Genomic DNA, 17,546 nt, shown 5'->3' with positions numbered 1-17,546 from the left:
ATGACTTAGACATATGCTATGACGGTGGCTATAAAAATTGGCAGAATGTTAAGATATGCCAAGATTTTTTTGACGTACCAGAGATATTTTTTCCTTTTAACTAACCACTGTCTGGGAATTCATTGACTTCGCCAATTAGTTAAACGCGCGCTGCATTAAATGAATAAATCTGAAACGCTAGTCGAAGAACAAAGCAAAAAAAAAAAAGAGTCACAACAACAATAGCAACAATTGCCATGTAAAACATATGTTTTTCATTTTGTTTAATTGTTGGATTTTTGTGTTGTAGCTTTTCAAGACACTTTATCCAAATGAAAAAAGCAAACAACTGTTAAAAAAAAAAACAACAACACAAGACCGCCCCAATTGGGTGTCGAGTGCTGCCGCTGCTGTTGGTTTTAATTTGTTTAAATGGCGGATTTTGTAAATTTGTTGGCCTTTTTGTGGTTTCTATTTTTTACAACTTCTGGCTTTTTTCGCTGTTTTGCCATGTGGCTGTGACTGTGACGGCGGAACAAAAATTGTGGGAGACAAAATGTTAAACAAAATGTTAACATGAGAGAAAATCTATGTACCCTGGCTGGCTGGCTGGCTGCAGGTATGTCTGTCCGTGTGTACGACGAACAGCGAGTACAAGCATGTAATGCATGACTAGGAGTATGTACGTCGTAGGAGACACAATAAATACAACAACACCCGCTGAACACAATAAAAACGACAACGACACGTGTCTTTGTGCCAGCTTCAAATGCCGCTGCTGCTGCTGTCGTTACCCCCAGAAGTTGCGTTACACCATGTGAATACGCCTCCTACCTAGCGTCGTCATTCAAGTGGCTCCCGAATGTAATCCAACATTTTCTATTTTCTTTTTTTAATGGCTTAACAATGACAGTGACGTCTGCGCAGTCAATGGGAAAATATCATGTTTTGTGATACACCCCCGTCGCCTTAAATTAAAAAATAACATTCGGTAGATTTTGTTTATCAACCGTTTTGTGTTAGTCCGACCAACGACCATCATCAACAAGTGAGCCAGCCCTGCAAGTCATGCGACCATGTCATGTATGATATGTAAGGATCACATACACACACACACAGGCACACACAAAACATAGAAATCGCATGTTTGCATTTAGAATGCAACAAATATAAACATGTGTTCTAACAGTTAGTTAGTCATTGAACTGCTGCTGCTGCAAAACTCTAGCATTCGAAGTAAATTACTATTGTTGTGATTTTTACTAACAACAGAATTAATTTTAACAATTAAAAAAAAATGATTGTTTTGGGGCATGAAAAACATTTTCCGAAATTACAGTTTCTGACATTTAGGACAAAAAAGGAAGGATGTATCAATCTGCCTTGCGTTATGATTACCTAAAATGTTGCCCTTTTATGGGAGAGGTACCGAAGGATCTGGACCATATCGACTAATTCGACTTCATATGAGATTATTGTGTAATAAGAGTAATAACGATAAAGCAACCGAAATAGAGGGGGTAAGTACGCTCCTCTTCCATTTTCGGATTAAGATTATACATCCTTGCATTTTAAGTATATAGTGTCTTCGACAACATTACATTTTAGCTTCATGTGTGTATATGCAAATTTTCTCAAACAAATTTTCATTTTAGAAGGATGACCTCAAAGACAAAATTTTTTTTCATTAAATGTCACTATAAGTCTCTTAAGTTTTATTATATATCGTACCAATCTGTAACAATTTTGAAAAAAAAAAAAAAAAAAACGAAGGTATTTCCTATTTTTTGATCTTTAACATAAAATTTCGTTTCAGGCAGAAACTGTTAAATTAAAGAAATATAAGAAATAATTGCATTCGAAATGTATGTGTTACAAGTGAAAAACATGCGTGTATATTTCTGAATGCTATTTTAAAACGTTTCCAATTTGAGTCAAAATCTCCCTTAATAATCCATATTTTCCGAATTTGAAACATAATGCAAGAATCTTATGAGCTTTTAATACTTTTCAAAGTCCCATGGTCCTGACGACATTACCTCCGCTATATAGCGGCTAACGAGCTGAAACCAGTCTTAAAAATTCACAACATCCCCATGAAGCTACTCTGGCAAAATTGTTACGCTGGCCCATAGATTGGGAGTCGACTCCTGGGACGAACGCAGAAATTTGGTACCGGTCTCCTCCGAAAAAATTACTTTTCTGATATTTTTGTAAATTTTTCACATGATAAAGTTTTTCTTTTTTTTTTTTTTGCTAGATTGGCCCCTCCAAAATTGTTTTGAAATAAATTTCAAGCATCATCTTCTGATAATAAATTTCTACCAAAAAAAAGAAAAAATATTGGAAAATTGGCTGGAAAAATAAGTCACCAATGTTATAAACAATTTTAAATATTTAACGTTAATCAATTTCTTTTTATACCCTACAACACTATGTGTTGGGGGTATTATAAGTTTGATTGGGCCAAACATTATTTAACATCTCGAAATATTGGTTTCCCACATAGGAAAGTATACATCGATCTTCCTAGCTCGCCGAGCTGAGTCGATCTAGCTATGTATGTCCGTCCGTCCGTCCGTCTTTCCGCCTGTCCGTCTGTCCGCCTGTCCGTCTGTCCATGTTAATTTGTAATCACTCTACAGCTCGCAATTATCGCCCGATCTTCACGAAATTTAGATTGTAGGTGGGGCTTGGACCAGAATAGAACCCTATTGCTTTTGGAGATGATCGCCAAATGTTTAGGGGTTGAAATGGACCAAATACTGAAAAAATGTCGGATTTTTCAGTAGCTATACAAGTCGCAATTATAGACCAATCGACGCGAAATGTAGATAGAGTTTAGGGCGGTGAAGAAGCCTACTAATTTTGGTCATCGGTTAATATTTAGCGGGTAAAATATCAAAATTTTTGAAAAAAAATCAAAATTTTTCATTAAACCGTGAATATTTTAAATCCCGGCGAAATCACAAAGCCATCACAAGGTTACATCTGACCTTTACATTGATGTTATTATCCAAAAAATCGGATATATAGCAAAATATGTGCGATATATATGTCTTTCAAAGGAGATATGCTTGAAAGATCTCTTATATGTCGAGAACGGCTGAACTGATTTCGACAGTTCTCATTACTTCAGAATGGCCTCTTGGCAGGAAAGAAAAAAACGTCTAAGTCGCAATTATAGACCAATCGACGCGAAATGTAGATAGAGTTTAGGGCGGTGAAGAAGCCTACTAATTTTGGTCATCGGTTAATATTTAGCGGGTAAAATATCAAAATTTTTGAAAAAAATCAAAATTTTTCATTAAACCGTGAATATTTTAAATCCCGGCGAAATCACAAAGCCATCACAAGGTTACATCTGACCTTTACATTGATGTTGTTATCCAACAAATCGGATATATAGCAAAATATGTGCGATATATATGTCTTTCAAAGGAGATATGCTTAAAAGATCTCTTATATGTCGAGAACGGCTGAACTGATTTCGACAGTTCTCATTAATTCAGAATGGCCTCTTGGCAGGAAAGAAAAAAACGTCTAAAAAAATCGCATAAAAATATCTCTCTATAGATGAAAATATTGATTTTGTAAAATTTTCTCATATTTTTTTCAATTTTGTCATATTTTTGGCATATTTTCATTTTGAATTAAACATTTGGTAACATTTCTACAGCTAACAAAACTAAGTAGTTAGGATATCATATACAGATCGCATTTATGGCCCGATCCTTTCGAAATTTTGCATGGGGATAAGATGAGGGTCAGAATAGAAGTCTACTCTTTTTGGAGATGATCGCCATATATTTAGGGGTTGAAATGGACCAAAAAACTGCAAAATTGTCGGCAGGTCGTAATTATCGCCCGATCCTCACGCACATTTGAATGGGGGTTACCGCACATTGCAAAAGCCAAGCAGTTTTGGATGGCCATCCAAAAATATTCAATGTATGAAGGAGTTTGCCAACTTTTGTAGACAAAATACGAAAATGTCCATTCCAGTGACTTTTTGGAGAATTCACAAATACAGGAAAGACGCACTTCCGACTATTTCGTTAACGCTGATTTCGTTGAAGAATATAGTCAAATGTCTGTATCTCATATAGATGCGTTTCAGTCAAAAACCAATAATAAATGTTAATCTTTTGCCACTTCTGAGGCAAAAGGTCTTTGGGAAATATTGGTTCCAGATCTAGGAAGACCATTTAAGTGCAACATCTACCAATAAATTGGAAATGAGCAAATTAGTTTATGTTGTTATTATTCGAAAATTAGAGAACGAAACCTGATGGTTTTCTTTTATTATTTGTCACAATATCTTGTGGAATTCTGTCGAGCATTTCGCCTATATAAACTATATGGTTTATTATAGTGTTGTAGGGTATTCAACGGTCGGCCCCGTTCGACTGTAGCCTTTGCTTACTTGTTTTGTTTAAATTTGTCTGTACACTTTTGCAATGGATTTGAAAATAACAAAAATATAACATCCAGACAATATACAGGGTATTAAAAATTTATAAATATGAACTAAATTTCAGCAATATGCAAACATATAATTCTTCCTGAATTAGTCATTCTATTATTTTTACTAGATAACCTAGGAAAAAAATCGAAGAAATTCCAAACCTCACCCCCAAACACAATGAATGGATGACATTTTTCCAACAACCAATGGAAAAATGTTGGAAGACGTTTTTTATTTAATTTCAAAATTTATTATGGCATTCAAAATTAATGTTCAACTTTTCGTTTCTTTCATCACCGAAATTACCGGAGATTGTGTTTTGCTGTTTGTTGAACATCATTTCGTCGGTTGTTAAACATTCGCCAAGACATTGTTGTCTAACGTTCTTAATTTGTCATAAATTCAAATATTTCTCTCCCATTGTTGGGTGTGTGCCTGCGTGTTTTTGAAGTTTTTGTTTAGTTGTAGTTTTTTTTTATAAATAATTTGAAATGTTATTGTTTATAATGAGCTCGAGGGGATTTATGCGTGTTTGGTTTTTTTTTTTTTTTTGTGGCCACTATAATACAAAATAAAACATTCTTTTGAGAGCGGTAAAAAACCAACACTTTCAAGGTGGATGTTTCACGATTTAATCAGCTGTAGAAATAAACGAGAATCACCAATCAGATAAATTCGGAAGTTGTTGTTTTATATTTTTAGTTTGCCCCATATTTTCACAGAAAGATCATAAATCTATAAAAATTCTATGACAAAATATAAATCATAAAAATGTTTGTTTATTTTTTAAACTTTTGACAAAAATAAAGTGTTGATATTTAAGAGTAAAAAAAAAAACAAAACAATAAAACAACATGAAATTTAACGTTGACTGCGAAATACAAAATAAGCTTATTGATATAATTTATATAGTAATACAATTGAAAAAATGTGGTGCTATGGAGGAGCCCCTTTTCCCCGTTAAATTTCAGTAAATTAAAAATTGAATTTGATTAAAATATAATTTTTGATCCATGTTTTTGTATATCCCTTTTAAACTGAGTTTTCCATGAATATATATAGAGTTTTGAATGTCTATCCAACCATATCCGTCGCCCGTCTATTGAAATCACTTTAGAGTTTAAAATAAGTCAACTTTTTTGTGTTGCACCCATATATCGTGGGATAAGGTAAAAAATATATGTCCCATAATGCGGTTTATTTTCGCAATCGTTTTGTAAATAATCCCCATTATAATGGGGTTTATGCCCGCTACTTCTGGGATTATGACATAATCCCCATTATATTAAGGAATGTACGACCGTGGGCATTATGACAGAGCACCACCCATAATAATTGTGACCTATAGAGTGGTTAAAAATTAATATGAGCAAAAAACAAGTTCAAAAGTATGCCTTAAGGTGTATGCCTTAAGCTAATGTTTGATTAATTAAATATATTTTGACTTCTGTTATGATTATCTAAATTGTTGACCCTTTATGGAGACGGTTTCGAAGGAATGGGCCAATATTGTCCATTTTATATGGGACATAACTAAATTAGATATAAATATTGCGACATGCCAGGTTTGGTAACTTCCTTCACTTTAAATAAGATACGTGATAGTTTTTAGAAAATGTTAAAATGTACGTGATGTACCAGATATAGTCGACCGACCGACATATAAAAATATTGGTATGTGCAAAATTACAAGAAAATAGGACATTTATATCCAATTTAATGAGAAATTATTCCTATAAATTCCATATTCATATCAGGTTTCTGGTTGAGAGAAATATTTAAATATAGAAAGTTGCAAAGAATAGCGGACTTGTTTCGCAAGTTATGACAGATGTAAATATTGAAAATTGTGACCCTTTGTGGATGAGATAGAAGATGTTGGCAGATATACAGGGTGAGAAAAAAACTGCAAAGCCAAACGCCATAATTTTTACATTTTTTTTTTAATTTTATTGAATGAAAGCAAAAAATGTCGGAAATAGCATCAAATTTTAGAATAAGTTTAGATTTGTTCGAATTGGTCACCTTTGGTACGAATTATGGCCAAACGGCCAATGAAACCGTCACACGCTGCCCGAATGCTGCTCTGTGGTATTTTGGTCCATTCCCGGCAAAGCGCTTGCTTGAGGTGATCGACACATTGGTATTTTTTAGTGCCAACCTTGCTTTGCAAAATACTCCAGACACAATAGTGCAACGGATTGGTATCCAGAGATTTTGGTGGCCTTTGTACGCTGGAAATGAAGCGAGGAACTTCATTTTGTAACCATTCTTGGGTGGCGCGTGCTGAGTGCGATGGTGCTGAGTCCTGTTGGAATGTCCAAAGTCTGCGGCCAAAATGTTTGCGTGCCCAAGACTTTAATACACCCTCCAGAATATTTTCCCGATAATATTCGGCATTTATTCTGATGCCACAGTCGATTAATACGAGCGGAGAGCGACGTTCTTGACATTTTCAACATGACCTCTTTGGCAAGTAAATACGATCATTTTGTGTGTTTACAAACTGTTGGACAACGATTGTTTTCTCATCGGAGAAAACCAAATTCGGCAGTTCACCACTTTCGGCCAAGCGAAGCAACTCTATAGCTCTTGAGAGTCTATGTTCTTTCTGTTGCGGTGTAAGTTCTTGTACCTTTTGGAATTTCAATGGCTTTACCCCGAGCTCATTTTTCAATATTTGCCGAATGAAATATTGCGATATGTCCAGCTCACGAGCCATTTTTCGGTCACTGCGACGCGGGTCGCTTCTTTACTTTTCGAACCATTTCTGCTGATGTTGCTGTTTCCTTCCGTCCACTTTCTTGACGTCGGGCTACGCTACCAGTATCACGTTAACGAGTGATGGTGCGAGACAGAAGATTTATTCACATTTAAATGCTGGAGCTCTCTAACGATAGCCACTTGTGGTTTTCCAGCCAAATATGAAGAAATCACACTATCACGCTTGAATTCCATCACGAATAACTTTTTTCTGGAAAATTCTCATCAAAACGCTTTTGTACGCTTGTAAACAATATAATGAGATGTCAATAGAATAATTTTAACAGCTGACGGCCGAGTGGCTTAAAATGACAGCAGTCTGAAGTTGGTTGCAGTTTTTTCATCTCACCCTGTATATAGGTCTACGATATCGTATATCGCCATGTAACGATACCTCACAATATTCTACCCAAATTTTGCTATGGAATTGTCTGAAAATCCACACAAGCAGTTCCTTTCGAGTCATCTCAAGAAGAGAATTGTCGATATGGGTCCACGATATCGTATAGCCGCCATACAATTGTAACCCTCGATATTCGCTGTTTAAATTATTTAAACGAAAATTTTTACGGAATTCTTTCAAATTTCGTATTTAAAGTTCGGCTAGTACTCATGCCTATGAAAAAAAATGCGTACACAGGTAACCCATCTTCTTATAGCCCCCATATAAGGAAACCTCCTGATATTCGGTACTTTGATGATTTTAAGAACATTATTCACCGGAATTGTTTCACTACAATCTATGACGTAAAATTGTCTTGGTAGGTCCAAGTCTTCGTATAGTCCACATATAAAGGTGCCTCTACTTCTTCGATATTCTGACGATATAAACTACATTATTTACCGGAATTTTTTCCAGTTTGATGATATTAGAGACATTTTTACCGAAATTGTTTAAAATTTCGTATTTAAAGTTGGCAAAGGGTACTACAGTCTATGACAAAAAAATTGTATATGCAGGACCATGCCTCCGTATATAACGGTTTTCCTTTGAACGGTATTTTTCGACGGGACTTTTTGGAAATTTTTCAAGTTCCTTCAAATTGGTGGAGGGTATTATTACAATTTTGCATATAATTGTCTCCCATACCCGTATTCATATTAAAAATCAAATATTGAGAATTGTTTTTTTTTCCACGAAACATGTATATCAATCTGTTGAACATTTGCCTGACAAATAACAAATTTTAATAATAATCCCAAGTTCTATGCGCTGCAGTGTGTCTGCGTGAATTTGAAGGCCCACCAGCATCAGCCAGCTTCGTCATCGCCAGTAATGTGACAGGAATTTATGATCTCAACTTTGGGGAATTAACAACGATCATCATCCGAAAATGGCATGACACACTTGTGGTGCAGTAACAACGTTGCATTCCACCACACTGGCGAGTGCACTCCATTCCGCTTGGCATAATCGAGTGTGATTTATTCACATTTCCGTTTCGATGCAATTTCAAATGAAACGTTGAATTTGCAAGCGCCAAATAAGTGGGTGCCGGGCATAATCCATGCCATTCGATGACACCTACCACACCACTGGCTTGGGATGCGTTTTTGTCGAAATAACCAAGTTTTAAAAATAAAGAAAATCCGAAAAAGAAGTGCTGGCGTACAAATTAATTACCCGAACGTCACACATGCTCACCGAATTAAGAATTTCTGTTGGAATACAAAATATTTCCGGGAACAAAACTGCAGCGATCAAGTAATATAAGATCCAATTAGTTTATATGATTAACTAATTTCCCACATAAAGTATGAGCGGATTGCAGCATCCAGAGCAGAAGTAGAAGTAGGCAATTTATGCTGTTGTGGCAAAGAATTCCTTAAAGACCAATAAATCATGGCGATCAACTGACACCATCAGCCCAGTGAGAAAACTGATTGGGAGGAGCCGCATCCAAAACATTCTACGTTTCAGTTCCCAAAATGTGGAGGGCATGCAATCTGCCTCTTCGACCAGAATATGGGAGGCATAAAAAATGAATTATGCGCCTCTTAAGGCAAGTTAGGGCTAATATTTTTCCTCTTTTCCAAAGCAGGGTCGTTCGGTCGCTGGATATGCTCCCATTCCATTGCTCCACAATTTAATTGAGAGACAAACGTTTTTACGCTGTGTAACTTGAAAACAAAAAAACGAACTGAGGCACACACTTGATTTACTCATCGAAAATGGAAAGATGAAGATGAAGAAATTATCATTTCATTTGTGTGTATTAACAATTTGAGGAAAATTTAAGGGGCGAGGTTAGGTTATTATGACACTTTATGACCGCGTAAAAAGATTTATGGTTATTTAAGATATTTAAAAGAAAATCTTTCCCTTTCAAAATAAAAAAAAAAAAAACAAACATACGGAGAATTTTTTATGTCTTGGCATTGTGAGTTTGTGTGTTCCTCGTTCTTGATGGCATGCCCAACATACCAAGGTGTGTTACATTTGGGGGTTCTGGTATTGGGGGAGGACGACACACATCAATTTTCAATAGTCATCAAGAATTTATTACGACAAGCAAAACTATTGATTTTTTAGAGGGCAGTAGGGGAAGAAGAGTGTTTTTTATGGATTTTTTAATTGTTATAAAAACTTGATTTATTTAATGCCTAGATGTATAGTGGGGTAGGAGGTCTGGCAGGCAATAAACGTCGTTTTAAGGTAAATGCCTTAAATTTCATTTAATTAAATTGTTTTTTAATTAAAAAAGAAAAAAACGAAAGGAGGTAGCTTGCAGTGGTCGTGGAATGAACATTTCATGTTTGTAGAACAATGTTTCGGTTTCTGCCGGATCGTCATGTAGAAATATACTTTTTGACCAGTGGATCTACAGCAAAATTAGACTGGAAAAATGTTTTTTGGCCCCAAACATTTTTCCATCATAAGCATAAAGTGCAAGTCTCTACACCCTCTCTCTATAATCCTTAGAATTGGGTCATATATAAATGTGACCAAGGCGGTTAATAAATAGACGTTAAAGACTGTCGAGCAGACACAAATATATAGGTGGAAATCAAGCTCATTGAAACTATTACACTGTGATACAAATATTAATTAAAAAAGAAAGAAAAAAATATATAATAATAATAATATTAATAATAATAACAATAATAATAATAATAATAATATAATGAATAATAATAATAATAATAATATAATTAATAATAATAATAATAATAATAATAATAATAATAATAATAATAATAATAATAATAAGAATAATTATAATTTTAATAATAATAATAATAATAATAATAATAATAATAATAATAATAATATAATGAATAATAATAATAATAATAATAATAATAATAATAATAATAATAATAATAATAATATAATTAATAATAATAATATAATTAATAATAATAATAATAATAATAATAATAATAATAATAATAATAATAATAATAATAATAATAATAATAATAATAATAATAATAATAATAATAATAATAATAAGAAGAAGAATAATTACAATTATAATAATAATAATATATAATAATAATAATAATAATAATAATAATAATAATAATAATAATAATAATAATAATAATAATAATAATAATAATAATATAATAATAATAATAATAATAATAATAATAATAATAATAATAATAATAATAATAATAATAATAATAATATAATAATAATAATAATAATAATAATAATAATAATAATAATAATAATAATAATAATAATAATAATAATAATAATAATAATAATAATAATAATAATAATAATAATAATAATAATAATAATAATAATAGTAATAATAATAATAATAATAATAATAATAATAATAATAATAATAATAAAAACCATAATAATAAGTTTATATTGTGAATTTATGTGAGGTCAATAATTAGTTTCGCCAAATTGTAAAATTCTGTAGAATATGAAAAAATCTACTTTATTTGGGCTGATATTACATGTATGTTAAGCAATAGCCTTAAAGTAGGATAAAGATATATATCGAAGCTATATATACCCGTGAACCAATCTCGATGAAATTTAGGAGAGGTATTTTTGAGCAGCATCTGATGCCCGGTATCAAATAATATGGTTGTGGAGTGCATATTACGCATGTGAGGGACTTTAACGCCAAATCGGATAACACATATATGTGGGAGCTATAGCTATATCCGAATGGAGTTTCACCAAATTCGTAGAACTTGTTTCTTTACAGAAAGAAAATAGACTCAAAAGAGCTAAAGAGTCGCTTCGCTTGGCCGAAAGTTGTGAACTGTCGAATACGATTTTCTCCGATGAGATAACATTCGTTGTCCAAGAGTTTGTAGACAAACAAAATGATCGTGTTTACTTGCCAAAGAGGTCAGCTGAAAATGTACACCTTCGGTTGGCCACAAGAACTTAAGCGTAGGCCATGAAGATGGTGTGGGCCGCCATAACAGCCTATGGTCGCTCTTCGCTCGTATTAATCGATCGTGACATCAGAATAAATATCCAATATTATCGCGAAAATATTCTGGAGGGTGTATTAAAGCCTTGGGCACGCAAACATTTTGGCTGCAGACCTTGGACATTTCCAACAGGACTCAGCACCATCGCACTCAGTCTGCGCCACCCAAGAACGGTTACAAAATGAGGTTCCTCGCTTCATTTCCAGCGTACAATGGCCACCAAAATCTCTGGATACCAAATCCATTGGACTATTGTGTCCGGAGTATTTTGGAAAGCAAGGTTGGCACTAAAAAATACCAAAGTGTCGATAACTTTAAGCAAGCGCTTCGCCCGGAATGGGCAAAAATACCACAGAGCAACATTCGGGCAGCGTCTGACGGTTTCACTGGTCGTTTGAAGGCCATAATTCGTGCCAAAGGTGACCAATTCGAACAAATCTAAACTCAATCTAAAATTTGATGCTATTTCCGACATTTTCTGCTTTCATTCAATAAAATTTAAAACCAGTTTTTTTATCTCACCCTGTAGGTGTCGAAGTGATAAAATATAACAATCGTAAAATGAAACAATTTGACAGAAGTAAAGAGGTTATTAGAATCAAATTCTCATAATCATAAAAATCTTGGATTGATCCTATTTAATTATGGACACTTATTTTCCAAAAATAAAAAAACGTATACCTTGTTAAATAAATCTCGATCGTATTTTACATAAAGACAGTTTACATACCTGTAGTTTCACCAATTCGGGATGATCATTGGCCAACTTTGCCAATTCCTGGTAGTTCGCCTTAGCCATGGCAACGATCCATTCCTTGGCCTTTGGATGGGCCAACGTTACTTCCGGTAACTCCTTCTCTTCTACAAACTGCAAAAAAAAAAAACAACATTTAATTTAAATAAAATGCTGAATAAATAAATTTCGAAAAAGCATAAAAGCCCCTACAAAAGTCATTACTTTGATACCGTAGCAGATTCCCTGGCGTATACAATGAACTACATTATCCTGCTCTGAGACATTATGGGCAAACTTCAAAATAGGCCTTCCCTTTTGTGGCTGTTACTTCTTTTTATGGTTTTAATTGTAATAATTTTAATTTATTAGTCCGGTAAAAATACGAAATAGCTTTAACATTAACATCTAAATGCATGAACATCCTTTCACACATAATTAACTACATATGTGAGTGCGTGTGTAAATTATCGCTAATGAGGCTGGAATGTTACAACCCTTATGAAAAAACAACAACAACAACGTAAGGAATTAAACGGATTTTCCTTGTTTTACCCTCTAACGCTACATGGAAATTTAGAAGAAATCTTGGCGAAAACTCTTTAGCCATAAAACATGTAAATCTTATTAACAAAAAAAACAAAAAAAAAAAAAACAATTTCACAGACATTATTTTATGCACATTGGATTAGTTGTTCAAAACTTTGATATTGAATCAAAAATTGTGACAAGTACTTAGTATGAAGAATACCCAATAAAAAATTGGGAGCTTAATAGCTTATTAAAAAAAAAATAAACAAAAAACTTTCTGCATTTCCAGTAGGTTGGAAATAATGGGTTATTACTAAAACTAATTAAGAATGAACCTAGGTCCACGTTCTGGACCTATAAAAATCTAGCTATTGACCCATATATAGGTCAAACCCATTGGTCACTCTCTTGAGGATTAAAAGTTTCGACTAAAAATATCCTCGCATGTTTGTCAGTAATATTGCAGAATGCACTACAGGTTGAGATAAAAAACTGCAACAAAGTCAAACGCCATAATTTTTACATTTTTTTTAAATTTTATTGAATGAAACCAATAAATGTCGGAAATAGCATCAAATTTTATAAGTTTAGATTTGTTGGAATTTGTCACCGTTGGCACGAATTAAGGCCTTCAAACGGCCATTGAAACTGTCACACGCTGCCCGAATGTTGCTCGGTCCTCCCCATCAAGTACCTCCACCACAAAGTGTCTAAATTTTGAATAATTATATACTTCTGGTACCTCCCTTAAACGCTCAAAATTGTGAATATCCAAGAAGCTCTTAAAACATGGGGATTTAACATCCGATTCCATTCAGACTTGCCACATTTCAATATTTCCATCAACACAAGATCTGTTGCAAAGATGGTAGAGATCGTACCAATTTTTCTGTTGCCTTCCCCACAAAGGGTCAACGTTTTGAACAACCAAAACGACTATAAAATAAGAAAAGCCGGTTACCTTCCCACAAGGACTCAAAATTTTGAATATCCATGAAGCTCATAAAACGCGAAATTAATATCCAATTCCATTCAGACTTACAACATCTCTATATTTCCAACAACACAAGATCTGTTAGAGAGATCGGACCATTTCTTCTGGTACCTCCCTCACAAGATTTTGAAAAATAAAACGTTCAAAGAAAGCGAAAGAAGCATGCAACTCTTTTCAAATTTTACACATATAAACATTTTTGCTAACACAAGATCTGTTGTGAAGATGATATATATCTGCGAACCCCTTCAGGTTCCTCACCCACAGTTTTCAATATTTTTATCTGTCATAACTTTCTTTTTTTATCTGTATTAGATGAAGTATGAAATACATAGGTTTACTATAACTGGTACCTCACGCACATTTTAAGATTTTCTAAAAATTAGCACATATCTCATATACAGGGTGAGATAAAAAAACTGCAACAAAGTCAAACGCCATAATTTTGGCACGAATTATGGCCTTCCAAAGGCCACGCTTGTATTCCATTACGAACCACTTTTTTCTGGAAAATTATCACCAAAATGCTTTTGTACGCTTGTAAACAATATAATGAGCTGTCAATGGATTAGTGGCTTAAAAATGACAGCAGTCTGAAGTTGGTTGCAGTTTTTTCATACCACCCTGTAAAGTAAACCTGGCACTCGAAATATTTATATCATATTTATGTAGGTCCCATATTAAATTTACAATATTAGCTACTTCCTTTGAATAATGACAACAGAAATCAAAATGTATTTAAATAATCGGACATTGACTGAGGGTATACATCTATCGGCAAACCGACTTATACTTGTTAATATTTGCGGATTTTTAATGCAATATTCAGCCAATCAAGTTTGAAAATATGGCTGAAATCTAAAAATTCCATAAAAGGCAAATATTAAAAAATATGGGTTGGAAACTCAAGCATCCGATAAATACTACGCAAAGCATTTCCTTTTTAAAACTGAAATACAAATTTAAAAGTTCGACATTTTATTCACACATACAACCACAGTGACATTTGACATTTGAACAGCCAACCGCTTCCTTCCTTCCTTCCGTCCTTCCAACCATTCTAATGATAATATATTTCCACAAAAACAGCAACAACAAGCGAAAACGCCAAAGTAGGCATATGTGTATTCGAGGCTTCTTCCGCTTTTCCACGAAATCTTCATTTGTTTTCTTCTTCTGTTTTTTTTTTTAATTTCATGTTGCTGTAAGCTTATTTTGTTATTTGCTTGTTGTTTTTTTTTCATACGCCTCCCCGAAAACATGTGTGCTGAGTGTGTTATTTATTACGAAGATAACATTCTTCTTATTAGCGTTTTTCGTTAGTATTTTGGCAACTAATTATCTCCGTTTTTTATGGAGTTGTGAAAATATGTTTCTCCGGTTCTTTGGAACGGAACAAAAGATACAAGTACTTGGAGAGCCCTTTATGAATTCTTTGGAAAGTGGCAAAATGGGGTAGACCCCTCCCTCCCCAACACTCCCAATTGACGCGTGCTTGTGTGTGTGCGGTTGTTAGATACACGTGCTCATTATGGCCTTATGTGCTGCAGGAAAGTACAGCGTTTACGGCTGCTTGAACAACACCTTTTCGCGATTGCGTCCTCTTCTATTGTGTCGGCGAACTTGTTTTTATGAACAATTAGTTTGCTAATAAATAATATTAATAAGCATGTATGTGTGATATAAATGTTTTGATGTTTGTAAAGTGTAACTGTATGAGTGCGCCCAAGTGGACGGAAACAAGTTCGCTCCACAACAACAATAGTTAAGAAGATGGCACACGTGCTGCCTGTGTTACTATTTTGTGCTGATACTGTGTTTAACCTTCTTTTTTTTCAAGAATTTTTCAAGTACTCAACGCCGGAATCATAATAAGTAGTCATAAACTTTTGGTAATTGTTATATGTTAGAATGTAAGAAAGAAGTATATTTTGGAGTAGAGCAATACCACACGTGCTGCCCATTTTGTCCACTTGACTTTTGGTTAAACAAGTTTGGGAAAAATTAAAGCTAGTTGTTAAACCATAGACGTCGAACATTTCTATCGAATTAATTGTCTGGACTGTGGGAATAAAATATTTTCATAGATATCTGTAATTTTGGAAAGAAGAGCGACCCCTTGGTAATAATGAAATATTGGTGGCTTCAGCGATTTTTAAAACAAATATGCGAAAAAAAAATTAGAATAGATCCTTCTTTACAAGGAGTTTCAAGGAAAGCTTCGGAAGATGCTTCGGAATAGGTTATTATGCTTGTCATATCCGATTTGTGAACGGTTCTTAGATTTGTTAACTGTCAGTTGAAACAAATTATTCCCCAAAAATTTTGCAAATTTGAATTTTAATTTCAACCACACGAACAAAAATGCGGTGCATATGTTTCGACATTACAAAAGTACTAAGTACAAAAGTTCTAAGCCACTCGTCTGACAGCTGTTAAAATTATTCCAATGACAGCTCATTATATTGTTTACAAGCGTACAAAAGCATTTTGATGAGAATTTCCCAGAAAAAAGTTATTCGTAATGGAATTCAAGCGTGATAGTGTGATATCTTTATATTTGGCTGGATAACCACAAGTGGCTATCGTTAGAGCACTCCAGCATTTAAATGTGAATAAATCTTTTGTGTCTCGTACCATCGCTCGTTACCGTGATACTGGTAGCGTAGTCCGTAGAAATGGTTCGAAAAGTAAAGAAGCGAATTGATCTAAACCCGCGTCGCAGAGACCGAAAAATGGCTCGTGAGCTAAACATATCACAATATTCCATTCGTCAAATATTGAAAAATGAGCTCGGGGTAAAGCCATTGAAATTCCAAAAAGTGCAAGAACTTACACCGCAACAGAAAGATGGTCAGTTGAAAATGTGCACCTTCGGTTGGCCACCAGAACTCCATGGTGATGGTGTGGGCCTCCGCTCTCTGCTAGCATTAATCGACCGTGGCATCAGAATAAATGCCGAATATTATCGCGAAAATATTCTGGAGGGTGTATTAAAGCCTTGGGCACGCAAACATTTCGGCCGCTGACCTTGGACATTTTAACAGGACTCAGCACCATCGCACTCAGCACGCGCCACCCAAGAATGGCTACAAAATGAGGTTCCTCGCTTCATTTCCAGCGCACAATGGCCACCAAAGTCTCCGGATACCAATCCGTTGGACTATTGTGTCTGGAGTATTTTGGAAAGCAAGGTTGGCACTAAAAAATCCAAAGTGTCGATCACCTCAAGCAAGCGCTTCGCCGGAAATGGGCCAAAATACCGCAAAGCAACATTCGGGAAGCGTGTGACGATTTCATTGGCAGAAAGGTGACCAATTCGAACAAAATCTAAACTTATTCTAAAATTTGATGCTATTTCCGTCATTTTTTGCTTTCATTCGATTAAGATTTGAAAAAAATGAAAAATTATGGCGTTTGACTTTGTTGCAGTTTTTTTTATCTGCTGTGTTTTCTAAGCCACTCGTTGTCATTTGGAAGTAGGAGGAAGAGTGGGCCGATAAGTTCCATATTCACTCCAGATCTCTGATTAAGAGAAATATTTAAGTATATACCGCTTACTTGGTTTTCAAGTTATAAGAGATATAAATATTGAAAGTTGTGAAAATCAGATGCTTATTTTGCGTTTTATGAGCGTTTTGGTTACCAGAAGGTGTGGG

At 34.3% G+C, this 17,546-nt stretch overlaps 2 protein-coding genes across 4 annotated transcripts in view; both read right to left on the bottom strand.

The window, feature by feature from the left end:
* The window catches only part of LOC131803303 (uncharacterized), a 201,423-nt gene extending 184,767 nt beyond the window's left edge, over nt 1–16,656 (bottom strand). Inside the window, exon 1 of the mRNA XM_059124400.1 lies at nt 16,653–16,656. The gene's annotated coding sequence lies outside the window, so the exon portion shown is untranslated. The remainder of the gene's footprint in view (nt 1–16,652) is intronic.
* LOC101888881 (uncharacterized) overlaps nt 1–17,546 on the bottom strand; it is a 165,097-nt gene that overhangs the window by 108,160 nt on the left and 39,391 nt on the right. The window contains exons 3-4 of one of the 3 annotated variants that reach the window (XM_059124399.1): nt 12,360–12,501; nt 2,265–2,300 (exon numbers count right to left, since the gene is read on the bottom strand). In XM_059124399.1, the coding sequence (XP_058980382.1) occupies nt 2,280–2,300; nt 12,360–12,501 (163 nt within the window). In that variant the 3' untranslated portion in view covers nt 2,265–2,279. Of the gene's footprint in view, nt 1–2,264; nt 2,301–12,359; nt 12,502–17,546 lie in introns of those variants that run through there. The other 2 variants (XM_059124398.1, XM_020036118.2) reach the window with 2 other exon arrangements.

Source organism: Musca domestica, unplaced genomic scaffold, assembly GCF_030504385.1.
Source record: "Musca domestica strain aabys unplaced genomic scaffold, Musca_domestica.polishedcontigs.V.1.1 29, whole genome shotgun sequence".
NCBI lineage: Eukaryota > Metazoa > Arthropoda > Insecta > Diptera > Muscidae > Musca > Musca domestica.
The sequence above is the reverse complement of the archived record's forward strand: the minus strand, read 5'-3'. Positions and strand labels throughout refer to the sequence as shown.